At 48.2% G+C, this 20,736-nt stretch overlaps 8 protein-coding genes across 8 annotated transcripts; 3 read left to right on the plus strand and 5 right to left on the minus strand.

Annotated features, from left to right (window-relative positions):
• Positions 1-388: 388 nt before the first annotated feature.
• Positions 389-3,196, minus strand: PHATRDRAFT_50401 (predicted protein; the record flags this gene model as incomplete). Its single annotated transcript, XM_002185312.1, has 1 exon — positions 389-3,196. One exon carries the CDS (start codon positions 3,194-3,196, stop codon positions 389-391), a length of 2,808 nt encoding a protein of 935 aa, XP_002185348.1.
• Positions 3,197-5,252: 2,056 nt separating this feature from the next.
• Positions 5,253-6,314, minus strand: PHATRDRAFT_51283 (predicted protein; the record flags this gene model as incomplete). The annotated part of the gene is made up of 1 exon (XM_002185313.1): positions 5,253-6,314. The coding sequence occupies exon 1, from the start codon at positions 6,237-6,239 to the stop codon at positions 5,253-5,255; it is 987 nt and encodes a 328-aa protein (XP_002185349.1). The 5' UTR covers positions 6,240-6,314.
• Positions 6,315-6,883: 569 nt separating this feature from the next.
• Positions 6,884-9,642, minus strand: DHK1 (diatom histidine kinase 1). Its single transcript, XM_002185314.1, has one exon. The coding sequence runs from the start codon at positions 9,558-9,560 to the stop codon at positions 6,909-6,911; it is 2,652 nt and encodes an 883-aa protein (XP_002185350.1). The 5' UTR covers positions 9,561-9,642; the 3' UTR covers positions 6,884-6,908.
• Positions 9,643-10,431: 789 nt separating this feature from the next.
• On the plus strand, positions 10,432-10,755 carry PHATRDRAFT_41356 (predicted protein; the record flags this gene model as incomplete). The annotated part of the gene is made up of 1 exon (XM_002185262.1): positions 10,432-10,755. One exon carries the CDS (start codon positions 10,432-10,434, stop codon positions 10,753-10,755), a length of 324 nt encoding a protein of 107 aa, XP_002185298.1.
• A 930-nt stretch (positions 10,756-11,685) lies between these two features.
• On the plus strand, positions 11,686-12,477 carry PHATRDRAFT_16859 (predicted protein; the record flags this gene model as incomplete). Its single annotated transcript, XM_002185263.1, has 1 exon — positions 11,686-12,477. A coding segment is annotated over one exon (792 nt), but the record flags the coding sequence as incomplete, so codon positions are not given.
• Positions 12,478-12,748: 271 nt separating this feature from the next.
• On the minus strand, positions 12,749-13,564 carry PHATRDRAFT_41358 (predicted protein; the record flags this gene model as incomplete). Its single annotated transcript, XM_002185315.1, has 1 exon — positions 12,749-13,564. The coding sequence occupies one exon, from the start codon at positions 13,562-13,564 to the stop codon at positions 12,749-12,751; it is 816 nt and encodes a 271-aa protein (XP_002185351.1).
• A 1,186-nt stretch (positions 13,565-14,750) lies between these two features.
• On the plus strand, positions 14,751-17,997 carry PHATRDRAFT_41359 (predicted protein; the record flags this gene model as incomplete). Its single annotated transcript, XM_002185264.1, has 4 exons — positions 14,751-15,405; positions 15,501-17,151; positions 17,228-17,903; positions 17,950-17,997. The coding sequence occupies 4 exons, from the start codon at positions 14,751-14,753 to the stop codon at positions 17,995-17,997; spliced, it is 3,030 nt and encodes a 1,009-aa protein (XP_002185300.1).
• A 355-nt stretch (positions 17,998-18,352) lies between these two features.
• PHATRDRAFT_2171 (predicted protein) lies at positions 18,353-19,669 on the minus strand (the record flags this gene model as incomplete). The annotated part of the gene is made up of 1 exon (XM_002185316.1): positions 18,353-19,669. A coding segment is annotated over one exon (1,317 nt), but the record flags the coding sequence as incomplete, so codon positions are not given.
• Positions 19,670-20,736: the final 1,067 nt, after the last annotated feature.

The raw sequence follows: 20,736 nt of genomic DNA on the forward strand, positions 1-20,736 counted from the left end.
GACTCGAACGATCTTTCCGACCGGGAGCGCTTGGAAAGTCAAAGGTGGCTCTCCTTCTTTCATTTGCACGACAAGTACCCACTCGTGGGAAAACTAGAAGGAGATACCTTGCAAGTCATTTTGGACGACATTGAAAATCAAGAGACGGAAGACGACAGGCATACTGGACCGGGATGTCCCAATGATGTTGTCGAACAGTAAGGTTCGAGCCTATCCAAGCATAGAAAATGGATCCACAAACATACACCCTACTGTCTTTACAGGTATTTCCCTACGCACACATTCGGAAGAGACGCTTTTGGAAGAGTACAGACAGCCACCAGCACTTTGCCATGCTTCAACATATCGTCACAGTGGTCCAATCGAACAGAAATGATGAAAGAATGTGCTAGAGCTCTCCTCCATCTTTGATCTGTGCCTGAAAGTCTCGACGGAGCCGACGAATATCGTCTGCTGAAAGTTGACGATTGCCAATGCTTTGTTTCTGTTCGTTATGACGTTCTTGCTCCAGCCGACGCGCGTCACACACAATCCCCTTGAGTTCACAAAAGGCTGGCACAAACGGACACACCGCCGTACAAGCAACCGGACCGTACTCGTCCCAACGCCAAATCGCACGGTCCGGCACCTTTTCCTCCATATCGTACGGAGCCATGTAGGGCTCGTTGGCCCAGTCCTCTGGAAGATGCTGCAAATCGTCTCCTGGCACACAGGCACCGTCGATTTCTCGCAGTGTAGGACCAGGAGGAGCACCATCACTGTTCAGCGGCGGGCAAGTTAGACTCATATTGTTATAGCCTTCGTAGAATGCAAATGGACAACGCGTACGATCCGTAAAAGCCGTTTTGATGGATGTGTCGTTGGGGAAAATCATTGAGGCTGGATCCTGAATGAGCGTTCCAATCGCAAAATTCTTGTGGTCTTCAAACGGTTTGGCTGTGAGCACTGTGTAAGTCCCTTCCACAGTGTCACCCTGCGTATGAGCACAAGGCAAGGCCTCATAGTAGTCCATAACAAACGTCTTGGCGGTACGGACCCATTGTTCAAAGGATCCTCCGGGAATATCGTAGCCGCCGCCTGTGGACGAATGCGTCTCAATGATAACGTCATAGGTCGCCCAAACATTGTCATTCAAGAGAAGTTTCCCCATTTCCTTCATGCAAAATTGCAAATACCGATACGACTTTTTGGGAATATTTTTAGGGTAATATGTTTTCCACTTGGAGTTTTGAAAGCAGGCTTCACACTCTTGGAGTTGCGCCCATGGACCCGCCGCCATCATAACGTCAATTTCAGGGGAAGCGCAGTCGAAGTACGGCGTTGACGAATTGAACGACCACAGCTGATTCGCCTCATCCAACGAAAAGGAATCATACATGACACCGGCGGCATCTAACTTGCTCTTGATACTGGCGACCCGTTCCGGCCAATGCCAGGCAGTCTTCCCATAGGATTGGCGCACAGCTTCGTTCCATGAATAAGTTGCAGTTTCGTTGTCAAATACCCATTCTCCGTTGCCTTCGATGATCATGACACGCAACTCGGTCAAGTTGACGTCGGCAGGATTAACGTAAGGAATCGCAACACTGTCACCGTCCAAGGGATCATCACCAGTACGAGCGTAGTTAAAGATTACGCCGAAATCCGAAAGGTACCGAGAATGAAAGCCGAGGTGGTCAGTTTCGGAGCACAACAATCCGGCTCCGGCCCGAGACAAGGTACCGTACGAGCCAATATGTCCAGAGATCAAATTGGCTGCCGACGGACACGCGATGGACCCCGACGTTTCTTCCGAAATAGCAAACGGCAAGGCTCCAAAGGCTGCACCACTAGCTGATCCACACGACGACCCACAGCCGGGACCGTTCAAATATGGACTCATGCACTCACCCCAGCCGTTGGCGGACGACCATGCAAATGTTCCAAGCATCATCTTAGCGATGGGAATAGCACCACCGTCCAAAAGTTTTTGCATCAGAGTGGACTTGACAGATTGCACATTCGTGGCATGCAGCAAGGATCCATACATGGTAGGTTCGTCGTCATAGATTTGGTGATGATCTTTGACACCGAATGGAATGCACATGAGCGGGCCAAGATTGGTGCCTTCAGCAAGCAAAGTATCATGCAAAGCCGCGGTCTCTAATGCACGATCGTAAAGCGGTGTTGCGACGATACCAAGATAGGGATCAAACTCGGACAAGCGATCGACGAAGGCTTGCACAACCTCGACACACGAGACAGCGCCCCCCTGGATCAAACTAGAAATTTCGAGAATTGGCATGTAGTAGAGATCGGAAGGTTGTGAGTACGTCGGCGGATCAGGGAGGGTAAAATTCACTTCGTCGGCTTCGTTGGATTCTGTCGGAAATTGAAAGACATCGCCCTGCATATCCCGAACCAGCGAATCGTCACCAGCGTTTGCCAAATAAAACTGAGCCTCGGGGTTGTAATCGTAAAAGATAGGAAAACCGGCAACGTCGAATCGTTCAGCTTGTCCATCGTTGCTGACACGGGCGATCGTCTGGTCGACGAGGGGCGTGAGTGACGCGAAATCACCAAAAGCGATTTGCGAAACGAGCGCATCGTAAACGCTGGCGTCAGCTTCTTCGGCGGTTAGAGTTCCATTTAGCTGAGAATTGAGACTGGCAACTTCAGCTTGCAAGGCAGCTATAGTCGCTCGAAGTTCTTCCTCACTGGTGCCACTACCATCGGCGGCGTCCGGTCCGTGAATTTCGATCTCAATAACTTCTTCGCAATCGAGTTGGGCTTCAACTGAGGGGAATAGAGACGTAAGTAAGCCAATGCCAAGCGACATACCGTACGAAGCGCCGCCGAGGTACAAAAGTGCAGACGACACAACCGTAGAAGCAGTCGCAGCACTCGACACGGTCGAAGCTCCCGCAGGTGAGCCGCTGACGCCACCACCATTCACGTTGCAGATCTGAGACATCACCATCAAGGCACGTTCTGCTTCCATGACTTTCATCATCGGTTCTGTACTGTATCGCGTGACCTTGATCATGGACGTCTCCGACGCAATGCGGGAGACAATGGGACGCACGCCCGAGAAAAAGACCGCGTCGAAGTCGGACATGGATACCTCCATGGGAGAATCTGGTGTGACCAGTACGCAGTCAGCCGCTCTCGTCGACTGGATCAGACCAGCGAAAAAGAACAAGACAGAGGCAAACATTTTACAGTAATTAATTGTTCTTTCAAACCTTGGACAACAGAAAAATGAGAAGAAGTGTTTGACTGTGAAATTATACGGTATTTGGAGCAGTCGTCTCGCTTGGCCGGCTTCCGACTTTTCGTGAGGAAGTAACATAAATGCAGAAATTCAAGTAAAATGTATGTCCTAGCTAGTGTCAATTATCAAAGGAGAAAATACTCATTTTCGGCATAGTGTTTCGGCAGAGATACCATACCGTAGCTGTACAAATTCTTTGCTATACAACGGAAGTAGAAATCAGGATTAGGGATCTTCAATTTATCACAGTGCGACCAAAAGACGGTACAAACATACTTTGTGTCAACTGTCAGCAAAATCACGGTTTGACAGTCAAAACGATTCCCCCTCATCTCACCTTACCTGTTGTACCGCATCAGGATCGTCGTCAGCAAAGTTCTTCGTGAGATGTCCTCCGTCAATCTGGTCATACTTCCGACAGAATAGAAAGAAAATTGAATTTCATCTTATTCTCAAGCTTCCTCGCTTCAATCTCTACTTTTTGTCGACTGTTCTTCGAAGATTCACACTGGATGATGCCATTCTTTTTCACATACATTCAAATACTTCAAGTCTGGCATCAAGGCTGTTCATAACCTCCGCCTTTTGCCTCGCCACAACGATGAAAAGAATTTTCCGGCCTGCCTCTTTTGGATCTGGCTCCTTTTTACCAGACTCACAGTCAACGACATATACGTCGATCTCGTTACCGGGACACGGCGGCGAGGCTTCCGTGCACTCACACTTTTTGAATAGCATGGAAAAAGTCGTACCCGCGTTTCAAAACAGCGATCTTCACATTCCCTTGTTTTGTTTCTCCAAAGTCACAAGAGCAAGTAGCCAAGGGGCTAGGTAGTTGATGACCAAATTTTAAATTGTTTTCGTTTGGTGTAAAGACATTCTCAATCCCAATGACACTTCCTTGGAAGGCCGAGAGACAGCCCTTAGACTTTTGGAGATGCAATACAAAGTTTTGAGCCGCATGCCAACCGAAAGAAATAATGATGAAATTGAGGAGTCTCCGGACAACAGGAATAGTCCCAGCCAATGATCTTTTTTCGAACCGCAAGAGTTGGCCGTTTTGCCAGGAGCGGTCCTCATGATTTGGAACCTTTCGCTTATTACAAAAGGTATAAAGAGCCTAACCCCTTGCAAAGGATTTCAAAATTTCCGCCTTTGTCTCCTGTCGATGGCTTCAGACTTGAACAAGTATCACATACATCAGTATGTCTCATCGTATCGGGAGGGTCTAACGTTAGTCGAAATTCAGTTCCACTTACAAAAAGGCACATTCGCTGAAGCTATGGGGTTTTGCCTTTTCAAGCATCCAGAGGCCATTTTTGGATTGAAACCTGGATCAGACGCCGATGATGTTGATACATGATTACAAAGTAACCAAAGCTTCCCTCTACAGAAGAAATCGATCTGGCAAGCATACCATTGAAAACGTAAACAAGCAGAAACCTTGGCACGTTGTCATACCGACAGCTCACATGTACTGTCGGAAGCTATTTGGCTCATCTGCTCTTCGGTGGCTCCGGGATGTGTATACCGTTGAAGTATTGGAGACGAGCCACTGGCCTTGTCGCTGGGCCAGCCGTGGCTACCCACTGGAGCCAGAGAGGACGCCAACCATTCGGCCGCAACTAAGATCACACAACTGCAGTATATCTTGGTGTGAGCTGCAGCTGCCGAGATGACACGATTTGCTTGATTGTATGTGGCATTAAGGTGCTTGCATTTGAAAGTTCAGCCTACAGAGGATTGAACTGTGCCTCGCTATCTCTGAAACAAAAAAACAAAAAATAAATTCCGGCTGGAGCAAACACGGGGCCTCAACCCCGAATGATTAAAAAATGTAATATGTAGTTGATAAGGTATCACGTTCGAGCGCGTATTGTATTAGAGAAATGCCATTGACTGTGTTCATACCGTTTTCGAGATATATATAGCACTCTCACTCCCGTCGATTATTCAGATCGCTGAGTCATACAGTCACAACCCACAGCACCAAACCCTTCTAAAAGCTTGGTGGCGGAGGAGGAGGAGGTGGCAGGAACGCCCCGTGTGACGGCGGTGGGAGCGTTTCCGTGATGGGGGGTGGTGGTGGCGGTGGTGGGAGAGTTTTAACAATGGGTGGCGGAGGTGGCGGTGGAACACCGGCAGCAGTTTGCGGAAGTGGAGGAGGAGGCGGTGGTGGTGGAGGAATTGCAGATCCTGCCAAAGGAGGGAGAGGGGGCGGGGGCGGAGGCATACTTGATAACGGAGGTGGCGGAGGCGGTGGTAGAAAGGATCCGGTTGATTGCTGACCAGTAGACGCAAAGGTGGAGTTCGGTCGAAATAATGTCGGTCCTGACGGCCCCAGCTGCTGATTTGCCCGTTTCGCTTCCGCCAACATGCGCTCTGCTCGACTCCCGTGCCGCTCGTTGGTAATATTTCCGTTGGCGTCTTTTTTCCACGCATAGTTTACTTGAATCTGTCGATTTCCAAGATACTGTCCGTTCATTAACTCGATTGCCATGTCGGCGGCTTGGAACGAATCGTACGACAAAAACGCAAAACCTTTTGATTGCTGAGTGGCTTCGTCTCGGGCGATGTTAGGCGTTCGAACCAAAGTTCCAAATGCAGTGAACGTTTCATACAGTAGCTGCTCGTTCACATCAATTGGATCCACGTTTCCGATGAATAAGTTTGCACCGATATCGCGACTGTGACGGCCCTCTTCATCATTCAGTGACGATTTACTCACTCGAACAGGCCTTCCGAATAGCTTCATCATGTGCAAAATAGTCATGGCGTAATCGGCATCAACGGCGTCGAGATATTCCACAAAACCATAGCCATTGTGTTGCCCCGAAAGCTTATCCTTGGGCATGTAAACTGAGGCCACTCGTCCGACTTGACTAAAGAGTTCCGTTAGGAGCTCCTCCGAACAAGCTTGGTCAAGGTTCCCAACGTAAACTGTCGCATCCTGATTTCTGTGCTCGACAACAGCCAGTGAAGCCATTCTTTTGGTCGAGAAGATGAAGTGGGCTGAATTTTGTTCCAGAAGCCAAAAGGAATATCAATTCCAGAATATTTCCTTGTGGAGGGAGTTGTGGCCCTCAATAGATTTTGTTTGACAAGCCAAGCTTGACCGAACTGTCCCGGATGCCGTGGACGTAGGAATGCAGTTTATGTATATAGACGGAAAAAATACCTATCATGGACAGCTAGAGAGCATGTCTGAACATTGCCCTGCCGAAAACTGCCACCTGACGCTACTTCCCCCAGTTTCTTTTTAATAAAAGTATGCTATGCCTAGAACAATCGTTGGCCTGTTAGTGCCCTACGAGATGCTCTTTTCCAATCGGTGATTACCAACCAGAAGTGGGAAAAGAGCTCCCGCAGTATTTCTTGGAGGAGCTATCCTTTACATGTTACTAGAACCAACGAATGGCTTCCATAGTTGCACAGACAAAGGAAAGTAGCGACGGATGACACACGCACCGTCTGCGTCATCTGGTGACATGCCGAAGTGTCTCGTGTGCTACACACACAATTCTAACATTTTCACAAGAGGTATTCCACAAAGTACTGCAGCTGTCATTTGAAACAGTAACAATCAGTCGTCTTTTCGATAGGGAAAGGTCAATGAACAAAAATTGTGCTAATTTACACTGAAAGTCGCATCCATTCACAATGCCAAGCTTTCTCGCGCTCCAATGATAGCGTGGACCTTTTGGAAGGTCTTTTCAATCTCCCCAATATTGAAAGGTTTCGGCATAAACCCAACAGCTCCCGCCTTTTGGCATTCTGCCTCAAACTCATGAGACACGTTTGCCGTCACAAAGATAACCAATGCTTGGGGATGCCTGGTAGCATGCCGACCCACAATGCGTTTACAGGCCTCCACACCGTTCATAACTGGCATTTGCATATCCATGAGTACGACATCAAAAGGCTCCTCGGCTTCACGATCGACGGCCTTCTTTCCGTTGTCCACCATCACCACGTCTTTCATACCGAGTCGATCCAGGATGCGGAGCAAAACCTTTTGATTGATTATATTGTCTTCGGCAACGAGTACCCGAAACGCCGCGTATGGTATGCGATTAGCTCGTCTGAAGGATGCAGTCTTCACTGGACCTTCCGGACGATTACGTGTACGGTGAACAAATGCGGCAATGGATTCCATCAAGACCGAAGGTAAGATTTGGACCAAGGAACGGTAATGGTCCTGTGTTTCTGGAATGCAAAATTTGGGACCGAACGTCAATAGTACAGAAGTAGCCAAATTGGACAGTAAATCGAAAGCCTCTGAATCGTACAAATCTTCATGTACCAAACAAAAGTAGTGACGGCCTCGTTTTAAAAAACCCTGGGTCGTAATACTACCATCCATCTCTTCCATATCGTCGAATTGATGGAAAGTCACACTGTAACGCTGAAAAATTGGCGAAATCTGAGCAAGAGTCCCAGCGTCGTTACACACAAACAAGATCGTGGCGTTCTGTAAGTGAGAAGTAATAGAAGCAATCGGGGCCGGCTCTTGATGGAAGGGAAGATCGACAGTAAACGTAGACCAACGCCCCACTTCGCTGTCAACAAAGACATGCCCGCCTAGACCTGCCACAAGTTTGGCCGTAATGGCGAGCCCGAGACCAGTGCCCCCATAAACGCGTTCTGTTTCGGAACTGGCTTGCAGAAACGGTTGAAAGATCCGTGAAAAATCGGTATGTCGGATCCCTTGACCATAATCTTTGATGATAAATCGTAACACGCAATTTGGAGGTTCCACAGTATCAGACGAATTTCCTTCTGGAAAAACTAGCGGCGACCATGATCTGTCCGTGCATTCTCTTTGAATGTCGATGCCCTCAAATAGAGAGTTCGTTGCTGCTTTCTCAGCAAGCGACACGCGGAGTTCCACGATACTGTCATCTCGACTAAATTTAATGGCGTTGCCCAGCAAATTGTAAAGAATCTGTTGCAATCGTCGACTATCTGTGTGAACGTATTCTGGAACAGCGGGATCGTAGTATGTTTTAACCAAAATACGTTTGGATTGAGCCTTCATCTCGATTGAATGCACCATAGAGATCAATGTTTCTTGCAGACTGCTCCGCTGGATTTCGATATCAACATTGCCCGATTCCAATCTGGAATAATCCAATACATCATTGACCACTGTTAAGAGTAAATCACCACTCATGACAATCATACGCATGGAGTCTTCCTGCATCGGACTCAATTTGGATTCTTGCAACAAGCTGGAAAGACCGACAATACAATTAAGCGGAGTGCGAATTTCATGACTCATACAGGCAAAATGTTGAAGCTGCTGTGCCGAAGTTTGCATCACTTGCCGATTGGCCTGTTTCAAACGTTCATTAGAGACTTGCAATTCCCGGGTGCGGTCCCGGACCTTTTGTTCCAGGGTATTGATGAGTGACTCGTTTTCCTGTACCTGTTGAAAGGCTTGTAACAGATTGCTGCAGGTCACCATGAAGGGCTCTAGAAAATCAGCATCTTCCTGTACGTATCCATTCGGTTTGTTGGCGATTCCCACGAGACCGATCAGCTTTCCATTGTTTTCAAAAAATGGAATACCCAAAAATGTTTCGATGGGTGGGGGACCCGTTGGGTCGTTGCGCCCTTGCTCCTGATAATTATTGGATATAAGCTGTTGCTGGGATGTTACGACTTTTTCCAGCAGGGTTTCCATATTAAAAACCTGCATACCCTCTTGGTTCGCTTCGAAAGCAGAATTGTGCGAGCCGAGCGAATTTTCTAGAACGGCGTGGGTTTCCAGATAAACACCCTTCTGGGCATCATGCTTGACCTCGCCAATAAATCCATAAGCGCTTTCGGTGAGTTCCAAAAGACCTTCGAGCAAACTTCCAAAGACAACTCCAGGGGGTTCTTTCTGTAAGTATAGTCGTTGTACCTTGGCTGTGCGATCGAGGAGCTTCAATCTCCGTGAAGAATATATACTTTCATCCGATTTTTCTTCAGTTAGTTGTATGGGTGTAGAATGCGGAGATTCTTCGTGAACAAGGTGACAACAGGAACCAGCTAGGTCTTCGTGCCCTCCGTATCCAACTTTTAAGGCTTTGCGTATTTTTTCGCCGTGATGCTTCCATATCCAAATTTTAAGGGTTTCTTCGTCGTCGTCGCTCAACAAGTCTGTAGAAGGTGCGGTAAGCTGTATTCGATCCATTTGTGCGTAGCAGCCGAGAGGCTGAGTTCTCTGAGAAATAGCAGCATTCCGAGAACAGCAAAAGGCATCTCTGGCGGCACTGCTTTCGAATTTAATTTGTTGGGATGCCGTCGAGGCAGCCATCATCGATTTCTGCGAAACGACGAAAAACGCAACGATGGGAATGTACTCACGAGCGCGCAATTCTTTCTATCACAGTAGCGCCGAGATAAAACCGCTGAATGCAGAGTTTTCGCTTACAGAGTAGCTACAACAACATAAACAAGAACTAGCAACGGTGTGAATACCAAACTCAAAGCTAACAGGGGGCGGGGCGTGTCTTTGCGATGTCGGTCACCAAAATGTCTGGCATGCCTCGAATTATCTGCTGCCGTGATTGCACTACGGAATCCGAAGCTGCGATTTCGTTTCAATAGGTCGTTATTGTATAGCTTCATACGTAGAAGTGTTTCTGTGCTCATATCTCTAGTCAAAAAAATTTAATAGCTTAATGATATTCAAATTCAGTCTAATTTAAGAATCCCGAGAAGATCTATGGAGTCTATTATGGATGCCAATTGAATAACATTGTTGACAGTGAATATCATTTCCTATTGACAACATAACGGTAACAAGGGGTTGGCTTTCGCTATGAAATCCGAGAGATATGGAAAAAAAGCTTTCCGCAATCGCCCTGGGAGATGAAGTGTATACACCAACATAGTTTAAAAAGGAATGACTCTTGATCATCGGCATCACAGTCACCTTACTCCGATCCAGATAGAATTTGTAACTGGGTTGTGTCGCCATGACATGTCTCTCGATTGACGCCAATGCCAGCTCGAAACCCAAGACGAGACAAGCGTTTTACAGTTTTACTTATTTTGGTCTTCGCACACTAACTCGTTCTCAGAGTCGAACTCAAAACAATGTTAAACCCAAAGTGCTGCGCCTGGCAAACAGAGATTTTTAATCAAAGGGTTCCGCAATCCTTTCCAAAAAGGAGTAGTTTCCAGCAATGGATCCCCATGAAATGGATGGCTCTTCGGCGCCACGTCGTCGGAACGACAACCACTGGCATCAACCCTTGAACCCCCAGCACGAAGTTGATACCGATCAGCCAGCACTAGAGACCGACATTACATTGCGAGAAGAATCGCACATGCGAAGTATTGTCAAAGGTCTAACTTGGAGAATTGTGGCAACTACTACGACTACTATTATTGCGTGGTTGGTGACTGGCAAAGTCGAAGCGGCACTACAAATTGGCTTTTTCGAGTTCTTTGCCAAACTACTGATCTACTACCTCCACGAGCGGCTCTGGATCCGCATTGCTTTGTAGAAGGAGAAGGAATTCGAATCTTGCAAAATGTCGCAGCACCTTTTTCTCATTTTCAATTTGTTTGCTACTGCAATCAAAACCCATCAAGCTGCCACAGTCAAAACGTAACTGAATACCGAGTGTATCTTAATTTGCACTGATTAAATCGAAATACATTATGAGTCGTTCCATACGAGTAAATCAGAATGGAAAAGTTATCATCTCTTCGCATCGGCAAGTCCTGTAATTGGCTGGAAAAACCCTCACAACCAACAACGACTCTTACGTAGTTGATCCGTTTGTCGTCCGTTCGGTTTTACAGATACCTATTTACAGTTAATTTTGTGACTCGTCGGCATGCGCCGTCTCATTTTGGGATTTCTACAGATCTCTGGGCTCCGTAGCGGCAAAAAAATTGTACATTGCCAAGAGCGTACTTTTTGCTTTTCTCTCTATTGGCAGCCTCCTATAATAACGAGATACGTAACTCCACCAATCCAGAAAGCAACGAGTGTTCTTTTTGCCTATTTCTTTGTCAAAATTCTCGCATCAGCCGCTCGACGACAAGTCTTGGGCACGACACCGTGTGCTTCTGTTAAACATAAAGCTACGGTTGTCCACCTGCCAATTTCCCGCCACCATTTGAGCGTTTGGACGCACTTTACCCCACTGTTGTTCCAAAGTATTTTGCCATCGACGAAACATCTACCAGTTGGTAAGTCGTTGAAGCATTCACCTGTTTCGTCCACAGTTATGTCTAGTGAAAGCAGTACCGGGGGACGAACGACTGTCGCTGCAGGGTCTGCTGGAAAAAACCAACTGAATACAGCTCTGGAGGGAACTAGCAGCACAGTCGATGAGGACGTTGATGAGCTTGCCGATGCGTTGAAGCAGGTACACGTACAAGAAAAAGGAGTATCTTACGTGTACAAAGAGCATGATGTTCCGGAGACCATCCACCGAATTGCTTCCTGGATTGAAAGTGGAAAAATTGACAACATTCTTGTACTCTCAGGTGCAGGTGTTAGCGTGGCGGCCGGCATTCCAGACTTTCGGACTCCAGGTACCGGTCTCTATGATAATTTGCAGAAGTACAACTTGCCTTATCCCGAAGCAGTCTTCGATTTGAATTTTTACCGAAGGAATCCACAACCCTTTGTTTCCCTGGCCAAGGAAATCTGGCCGGGAATTTCACACCTTCCGACATTAACGCATTCCTTCCTGACTTTGCTTGCGAACAAAGGATTGCTGTTGCGTAATTATTCTCAAAACATCGACGGGCTCGAGTTCTTAGCGAACTTGCACCCTGACAAACTGGTAGAATGCCACGGTCATTTTCGCACCGCTAGCTGCGTCCGGTGTGGCAAGGCTGCGGACGGTGAAATTGTCAAGGAAACGATTGTATTTGAAGGCAAGGCACCGAAATGCTCCCATTGCAAAAAAGGCTTCGTCAAGCCAGACATTGTCTTTTTCGGCGAAGGATTACCCCCTCGATTTCATTCGCTCTTAGAGCAAGACCTGGAGCGCGCTGACTGCGTATTGATCCTGGGAACTAGCCTGCAAGTGGCACCTGTTAGTATGATCCCAGACATGGTGGAAAAGAGCTGTAAGCGAATACTCTTCAACAGAGAATTGGTCGGCTCATTTGATTTGAGCAGTAAGGATCGGGATGTGTTTCATCAAGGCGATTGCGACGACTCAATTGCTAGCCTATCCAAACGCTTGGGATGGTACGAAGATCTTGTCATTGCCAATAGAAAGGTCAAAGAATCAATTCAAAATACAAAAACAAAAAGCAAAAAATCTTGAGCCTCGTGGAACGGTTTTGTGATTGCTATAATACTAAGAGTTGTCTTTGAGACATTATCTGAAAGTTTGTGTTGCAGATCGAAATTTCGGGATTGCCTTTAGAACAAGATAAAACCAGCACGAACATTGTCTTCCGCCTCCTTATTCAAGAGCGCTGGTTCTCCGTGTTGCAAGCAAGTACGCACATCTCCAGCCAAGACCCTTTTTACAATGCCGTCAGCTTCTTATTCTCCAAGGCGCCCTTCATTCTGCCTGTAGCAGTACTTTTTGTTGTTTCTTCAACAATAGATAGGGATGTCCCCTTGAAAGAAGAGACAGAATCAAGCAACGACCGCTTCGAGGACGGAAGGTCGTCTTCAAGCACAGACTGTTTGAAGTGGGCCCTTTCTTCGGACAAGAAATCCTGGGAGTAGGACATGCTCAAACTAGAATCTTCATGGAGTGACTCATCGCCACCAAAGGACGCAAAACTGCTGGATGAATCGTTCAACATTTCGTCCAAGCTGTGGTCACCGTGTTGCATGGTGGTGTGCGTTGCAACCGTCGAAGTTTTGCTGTGAATGCTATCTAGCTTATCCCAACTGGCCTTTTCCTGTTCGTCTTGGGAATGGATTTGCAGATTTGTGACTGCCGACGTTGTGTGTCTCATCATATGTGCGGTGGGGCTGTTGCTTTCGACACTATAGGCGCTGTTGTGACTGGTTATGCCGTTCGGACCCGCTCCACTGCCGACGCTGGAGGACGAGGAGGATGTGCTGCTCGCATTGAAGAGAGCAGCGGGATTGCTATTGTGAGCAGCAGCGCTGTGTTGGAGGTGATTTTTGTGAGCTGCGTGTGGGTGGCCTTGTAAGAGCGTGGCGCTCAAGTAATCTTGCCGCAGCGAGTGATCTGTATCTTCGTCCATGTCCTTGTTGGTTTGCGACGATGAGGACGAAGAGTTGGACTCCGATGTGATTTGGTCCCCCAGTTGTAGTGTATGGACGCTGTTAGTACTCGAAATAGAGCCGGTAGCTGCCGTCATGATGTACAATGGCTTAAAATGCGAGATGTGAGGAGCGCAATTGCTCGGGAACAAAACAAGAAGAGGGATATTTGTTGTTGCACGATCGTTGATATTGGACGGAAAAAGGATATGTGTACGGAGCAAGTAACCGATGGTGTGCTCGACGTAGCAGCTCCGGAGTCTTTTTGATCGCCGAGGAGGACGCGAGAGTTTGTCGATGGCGAGCTTTTCCTGCAAATTTGTCAAGCCTGGGATGTCTGCTTACGTGGGAATAGCTTGATATCCACAGTACGCGATTAAACAGCAGTCACCTTCGTTCGGATTGTCTCAATCGCTGGCTCCACTTTGTGGCGGAGTGAAAGTATCCATCCCAGTCGACCCTGTACTAGGAACGAAAGAATATCAATCAAAAACCGTTTACGCTCGCGTATAATCAAGGGCATTGTACGATCAGCAATGACCTCGCAGGCAATTGTTGCTCAGTTGGATGTAGACAATTAGGCCAGTTTATTATGGGATATTCGGTCATTATGACCTTTTATCAAGGCATATTCGGATAAACGCTAGGATATACCAATCATCGGCGGTACTATGGTATCTGGCGGTTTTTGTTTCGAAAAGGCCCAACACATCTTTATTTGTATCCATTTCACGGTCAACAGGTTATCTTCCGCTGGCCGCGCTTCCTACGTTCATATCGTGAATGAGTGAGTCCCGTTTTGCGGGCGCATCACTGTCACCGAGATTCGAGAACACAACGCATCTTCACTGTTGATATAATGTAACAATAAATCTAATGCGGCACGCGATCGTTCATAATTGCACAATTGATGGAAGGCCGGGGCTGCAGATTTTGCCCCCCATAACACGTGAGAATTCCAGGGGTTGTATTCTGCCTCCCCTGAAGGAATCGATCACCTGTGGTATTCATATCTCATTTATAGTACGTATCTACCGTATGGTCAACATCTGCGGACAAGAAGAATCCTTGCGTCACGTTGGCATTGGATCACCGTTTCCGGTCATCCTTTTTGTTTGCTGGTGTGGATGATTCGTTGTTCCAACTAACTTTCATTGACACTCTGTAGCTCTTGGTGTGGGACTTGCTTGCGTGCTCTGTCGGGAAAACGGAATAAGCGCGAGCATTGTTCGCCATTGCAGATTCACTTTCCGAGGCCAATTGCCAAAGCAACGCACATGCGCGATGACCAAAGACGCTCCTTCCCACACAGTATCCGCAGCTGAAGCTGCCGTAAATAAGACGCATTTCAGGAACAACACGGCTAAGCACGCTTCGGTGGATGCGGATGCCGTCAGTCACGTTTCTAACTTGACTGCGGATGATGCTAGCACCGTTGTTTCGTTTTCCGATCGGGTCACGTCCAGTATTGGATCCGTCTTGGGACAAGCCAAGCGCATCTTGGAAGGCGAAGCACCCATTCTAGAAGATGAGACTGATGGTGACGAAGTTGCCGAGAGTCCGTCCAACTTGGTAGTCACGTTGGAACAGGAAATCGGCAAGTCGCGGAGTGCCCGTTCCCTTGGTGAGGATAACAACAAGGGAGAAAGCGTGTCCACAGCACGCATGCGTGTCGCCAAGGACTTTTTACGGGACGAACGCTCGGAGATGACATTTTCCCGTCGAATCGCTCTGGCCTTGTCTCACAAGTCCTGGTACAACCCGCGTGCGAAGGAGGAACCAGAGTTCGCCCCCAATGAGATAGAAACACCGGAAGCCTCCACAAGGATCGATTCGCAACATTCGATGCCGGTGCTGCCCGTTGGGGGGCCCAACATTGAGGCCTATCCCTTTACCCACAGCCGTAGAGAAAACCCGAGTCTGGGAAAAGCCTGGGCTTGTACGTATGGTACACCTTTCGGTCATCCAATGACAATGCCCGAGACACCTTGACATATGGCTACTCACACCTTGCAATTTTTGTCTTTCTGGCAGATTTTGAGCATGTTGCCATGCCTCGCTATGTGGTGGAAGCCAAACTGGACCAGCGCCGAAAAAACATTCTGCATCGCATCGTTCGGAAATTCCAAAAAGCCGACAAACAACTTCAACGGGCGGAGCCAGGCGAAAAATATTTGCCAACTAAACTATATGGACCCATCTGCACACCGCACAAACAGCTTGGTGACTGGGGTCTTGGCTTTGGTCTCTATTTTTCGACGCTCAGGGCAATCACTGTACTGACCTTCTGTGCTGGTTTGCTCAATATACCCAACTTAATTTACTTTTCTTCCGAATCCTATAGCAGCGGCCAAGACGGCGTGATTCCGCTGCTGCAGGGGTCCGCGATTTGTACCGATACGCGGTGGGTGCCGTGTCCAAATTGCACGTCAGGTGATTTTGAAGCTACTCGATTCGCTTACGGAACCAACGATGCTGGTCTCAACGTGACCTTTGTGTTGCGGAACACCTGCGAGGGTGCCACAATAGAGCAAGGCTTTACCAATTACGCGTCCCTGATGCTTATCATGTTGGGCACAGTGTTTTTGAATCGCTATCTGAAACGCATGGAGGTTGCCTTTGATGAAGACGAACAAACGGCACAAGATTATTCGATTGTGATCGGAAATCCACCGGGTGACGCGACCGATCCCGACGAATGGCGAATTTTCTTCCACGATTGCTTCGATGGTGCCAAGGTGACAGCACTGACGGTGGCCGTGGACAATGACTTGTTAGTCCGATCGTTGGTGGAGCGCCGCGAAAAACTGCGAGAAATTGAGATGATGGTTGAGCCGGGCACTTCGCTGGATACGCTCACTTTGGCTGGTATCGCTGCCAAGCAGGAACGGGAACGTAGCGTGTGGGGTCGTTGGAAATCAATGATTATTCCAGGCATTCCGGAACTGTTCAGCCGCACGGTCGTCCTGACAGCCAAAGTCCAAGGACTGGCGCAACAAGACTATCCAGCCACAAATGTATTCGTGACCTTCGAAACCGAAGCTGATCAGCGCCGCGTGCTAAGTGCCTTGTCGGTTGGTAGCTGGGACGTTCAGCGCAATCGACAGAGCGCCATCGCTGACCCCAAACATTTGTTTCGCAGTGAGCTCGTCTTGTCGGTACACGAGCCGGATGAACCCAACACTGTTCGCTGGCAAGACTTGAACGAAAAGTTCAAAGATCGACTCAAGCAGCAATGCCTTACCACTCTTTGTACCTTGACAGCCATCATTCTAATTGCCTTCGTCATTTTTCTTGTCAACGAGCAGAGCATAACGTTTTCGGCGTTTGCGATTGCCATTTTCAATAGCATCTTTCCTCTTTTTGCCAAACTGCTGACTGGCATGGAGGCTCATTCGTCGGAAGGTGGAAAGCAGAGGTCACTTTACTTTAAAATTGCGGTCTTTCGGTGGGTGAACACGGCGGTCGTGATTACAATCATCACTCCCTTCACGTCAACCTTGACAGACGGTGGCTTGGTGAATCAGATTTATGCTCTGTTCTTCGCCGAGATTGTTACAACAAATGCAATTCAGTTGCTGGATCCTGTTGGACATTTTCAACGCCACTTTTTAGCGCCGCGGGCAAAGACACAAGATGCTATGAATCTTTGTATGCAGGGACAGCAGGTTGAGCTTGCTGAAAGGTAAGAATGCTTGTTTTCTGGTCGTTTATCTATACTTTTCATCTCGACTAAATTTCCCCTTGATTTTTGCCTACAGATACACAAATATGACCAAGGTTTTATTCTTGGCACTGTGGTATTGTGCCATTTTCCCTGGAGCCTTTTTCTTGTGCTCCTTCGCTCTTCTTATCAACTACTTCACTGATCGGTTCAGTCTTATGCGAACATGGAAGCGTGCTCCTCAGCTTGGAGGAAAAATTTCATCTTTCAGCAGACGCTACTTTTTTTCATTGTCTATCGTAGCAATGGCGCTCGTATCGTCCTATTACTGGTCAGCCTTCCCATTCGACAATGTTTGCTCCACCGAATTACCGGTAAACACGTCATTTGTTGGTGTTTGGAACATAACAGGGTTCGCCAAAAATGATGAAAAGGAACCCACTTTCCAGCTATCTTTAGTGGAGGATGCGGATACTTCCTTCTTTTTCTGTGTACAAGACTTTTTTCGCTACGAGGCCGAGGAACAAGCGTTTCCCTTTATACCAAAGTTTCAACGCAGCGGAGAGGAGTGGATGACCAGCGATCAAGAGACTTTGACGGCTGTCTATGGTTGGACTGTCGTCGCCGTCGCTGCTCTTGTTCTACTCAAGTTCATCCATGGTTGGTTCAGCAGTATTATGAAAATGTTCCGGGGGACTTATAAGCCTTGCGGCGATGACCAGACTATCAATTTTAGCGATGTCCCGTCTATTTCGGCCTACGTCCCACAGGTCGTAAGCAACCTTTTTTCGTATCCCTTGCTGGCTTGCAATTTTCAAGGAATTGACGAAGATCTTATGGATTGGAGTGACCCGGACCGACCTATAGTCTTTTACGATCTCACCAAAGATGCCGAGGTTCTACTTCGTGGCACAGATGTGTCATCCAAGACTGTTTTTTCTCAAATTACCCATTGGCCGCCGGAAAAAGAAAGCCAAGAAATGCGTTACAAAGGCTCTTGATAGACGTAGCTTTGTAGAGGTGGAGGTATGGGGAAAAAGTAGTGGACAATCCATTGATAGTTACAGTAAATGTCGGATTATGAATGCGTTGAAAATTATCGTTGCTGTAGCGATTGGCGTTGATATTGCCGCCGAGCTAAGGAAACCAAATGTGGCGAATGCGCAAACTTGCCTGGCACAAGCAGCGGCGAATGTTGCTTGTGACGATCCGATTCGGGACTATCCTCGGTCCCAAACAAGATACCGCGGTAGCCCCGGACAGCCAGAAATGGTGAAAAACAGGCCGTGACGCAGGTTAGCCAGCCCATGAGTTCCATGGCGGTGCCGTGGTAGTCCGCGTGCATGAAAATTACGGCAAAAATGGCGCCTCCGACGTTGCCGCCCGCCCCCACAATTCCAGCTACCGACCCAGTATTGGGACCGTCCACGTAGGGAACAATGGAATAGCAAGTGCCCATGGACATTTGGATCAGAATCGAAAATAGCACCATGATGGTCAACGACGAGCCGAGCCTGTCGGTCCTGGCAAACCAAACGTTTAAGATGCCCTGAGTGACCATACAAATCCATTGCGCCCAGAGTCGTCCGCGTAACGAGAAACGGTTGAACGCCGCGTCGCTCAGCCAACCACCGGCACCCCTAGCAAAAATCGCCGAAAGACCGTACAAAAACGCGATAGCTCCGGATGCGGCAATTGATTGTTTGAACCGGTAGTGAAAGTACAAGGCGGTCCCGTTACACATGGTAAAATCTACCCCGCAAGATCCCGCGTATTGAACGAACAGAATCCAGGAATTCAGATTGTACACCCCGGCGCGAAATGAATCCACCGCGGATCGTTCCATCATGAGGCCAGCCTGTTTGACCTCGGTAAAATTTCCCAACGGGCAATCGTCAGAGTATTCGTAAAAGAAAGCGGCAACGAACAAAGCGAGTATGGCCGGGATAACCAATGACCAGCGCCAAGCTAGGTCGGAATCACCGTCGAACCAGACCCGTAGTGCCGGAAACACTAGACTGCCCGTGACGAGTTGCGTCACGCCGGCACCGGTCGCACCCAGACCTCCGGCTAGTGCCATGGCGGTGCCTCCAACTTCCCGGACAAACTGACAAGTGATCCAGTACTGGCCAGGCACGAAAGAGTCCATGGCCCCAAGGACGGTCCGTATCAACGTCAGGGAGGTCAAGTTGACGGCCACGACTCCGGTAAGCGCCGACGGCAGGGCTACGAGTGCCACAGTCGTAACCATGACGGTCCGGGCTCCATACTGGTCGCACAAGGGTCCCAACAAAAAGCGCATGGGGATTCCTCCCATCATCATGCACGCGTTCGTCCACCACACGTCCGAACGCGAGAGTGACAACGAGCGCTGGATTTCCGGAAGCAGCGGGGCCGGACTAAACTGGACAAAAAAGGAAGTAAAGAAGCAAATCCAGGAGGCATGAAAGGCACGCATGTGGGGACGAGCGAATGAGGTATAGCGCAGGGCAGTACCGCGGTATCCCCTATCCGGATCGAAAGGAATATGAAAGCGTTCCGATCGTGCCAACAGGCTGTACTTTTTCGCATCCAATACTTGATCCCAGTCCTCTTGTTCATCGTCGTTATTGCTGTCGGGCTGCTTTCCCTTTTGAAACGATGAACAAGTAGGACGGTCCTTACGAGATTGTTCGTCACCATAAGAACGCGGCGCCACCAATAGAAGCGGATCTGCTGATGCAGTTAATTTCGGCATGGCCTTTTGGTAAGAGAATGGCGCAGTCTCTGATGCTGGAGTCAATTGGGCGCCATCATGATCGGGTGACGATCTCTGAAAATTAGGATTCGATCGAGAGCTACTGTCGTCCGTACCGAAAGAACTGTGTCTGGTAGCTTTAGAATTGTACATGATTTTTATATGGATTCATGTGCAGACAGAGAACGAGAAGTTACAGTAAGGTCCGTACACGTTCGCCCCGAATGAGAGGTATCGAATGGTTGCTTATGAATCGGGCTGTGTCAAACAGCGAAAAAGCTTGGACCGATATTCTTTGTCGCTGCTTCCTTCGTTGTACGCAACTCCGTTAAATTCAGATCAAAAATGAAATAGCCGTGATCGTTACTGCTCAAACAGCTAGAGCAGCAGGACGGCTTTTCATGCGCCCGATTCTTTGCAACGAATAACAACGGGTGAGCTTCAAACAAGATCCGATACCTCTGGTTCCAGGATGTTTTTCGAAGATAGAGAAGAGGACTAGTGAGTGCATCAAGGTCTTCAATAGTTCACATCAGTTACTCTAACATGCCTACCTGCTTTTTGCCGCCACGAGAAGTTTTCTGTTAGCTGATTGCTTGTGTCGAAAGCAAGGGATGGTTGGTCACGGTGTCATGGTTCATGGTGAACTTGCTATATCTGCGATCAATAGGGGTAGGTTTCATGGCCTCGTGGTTCATGATGAACTTGCCGTAGTTGCTATCAATAGGGGTAGGTTTCATGGCCTCGTGCTGAGTGTGATAGTTGTAGATTGACGAACGATTTCGATAGGAAAATGTTTTGGGCGACGTGAACGCCAGCGGACTCGTTCGGGTGTCAAGAACAAACCCGAAAGTCCGGAAGACATCGTC

This window comes from Phaeodactylum tricornutum, chromosome 29 (genome assembly GCF_000150955.2).
Source record: "Phaeodactylum tricornutum CCAP 1055/1 chromosome 29, whole genome shotgun sequence".
In the NCBI taxonomy this organism is placed as follows: domain Eukaryota; phylum Bacillariophyta; class Bacillariophyceae; order Surirellales; family Neidiaceae; genus Phaeodactylum; species Phaeodactylum tricornutum.

Excerpts from the sequence above, each read along its gene's own strand:
- DHK1 (XM_002185314.1), bottom strand. The coding sequence starts at position 9,560 with ATGATGGCTGCCTCGACGGCATCCCAACAAATTAAATTCGAAAGCAGT.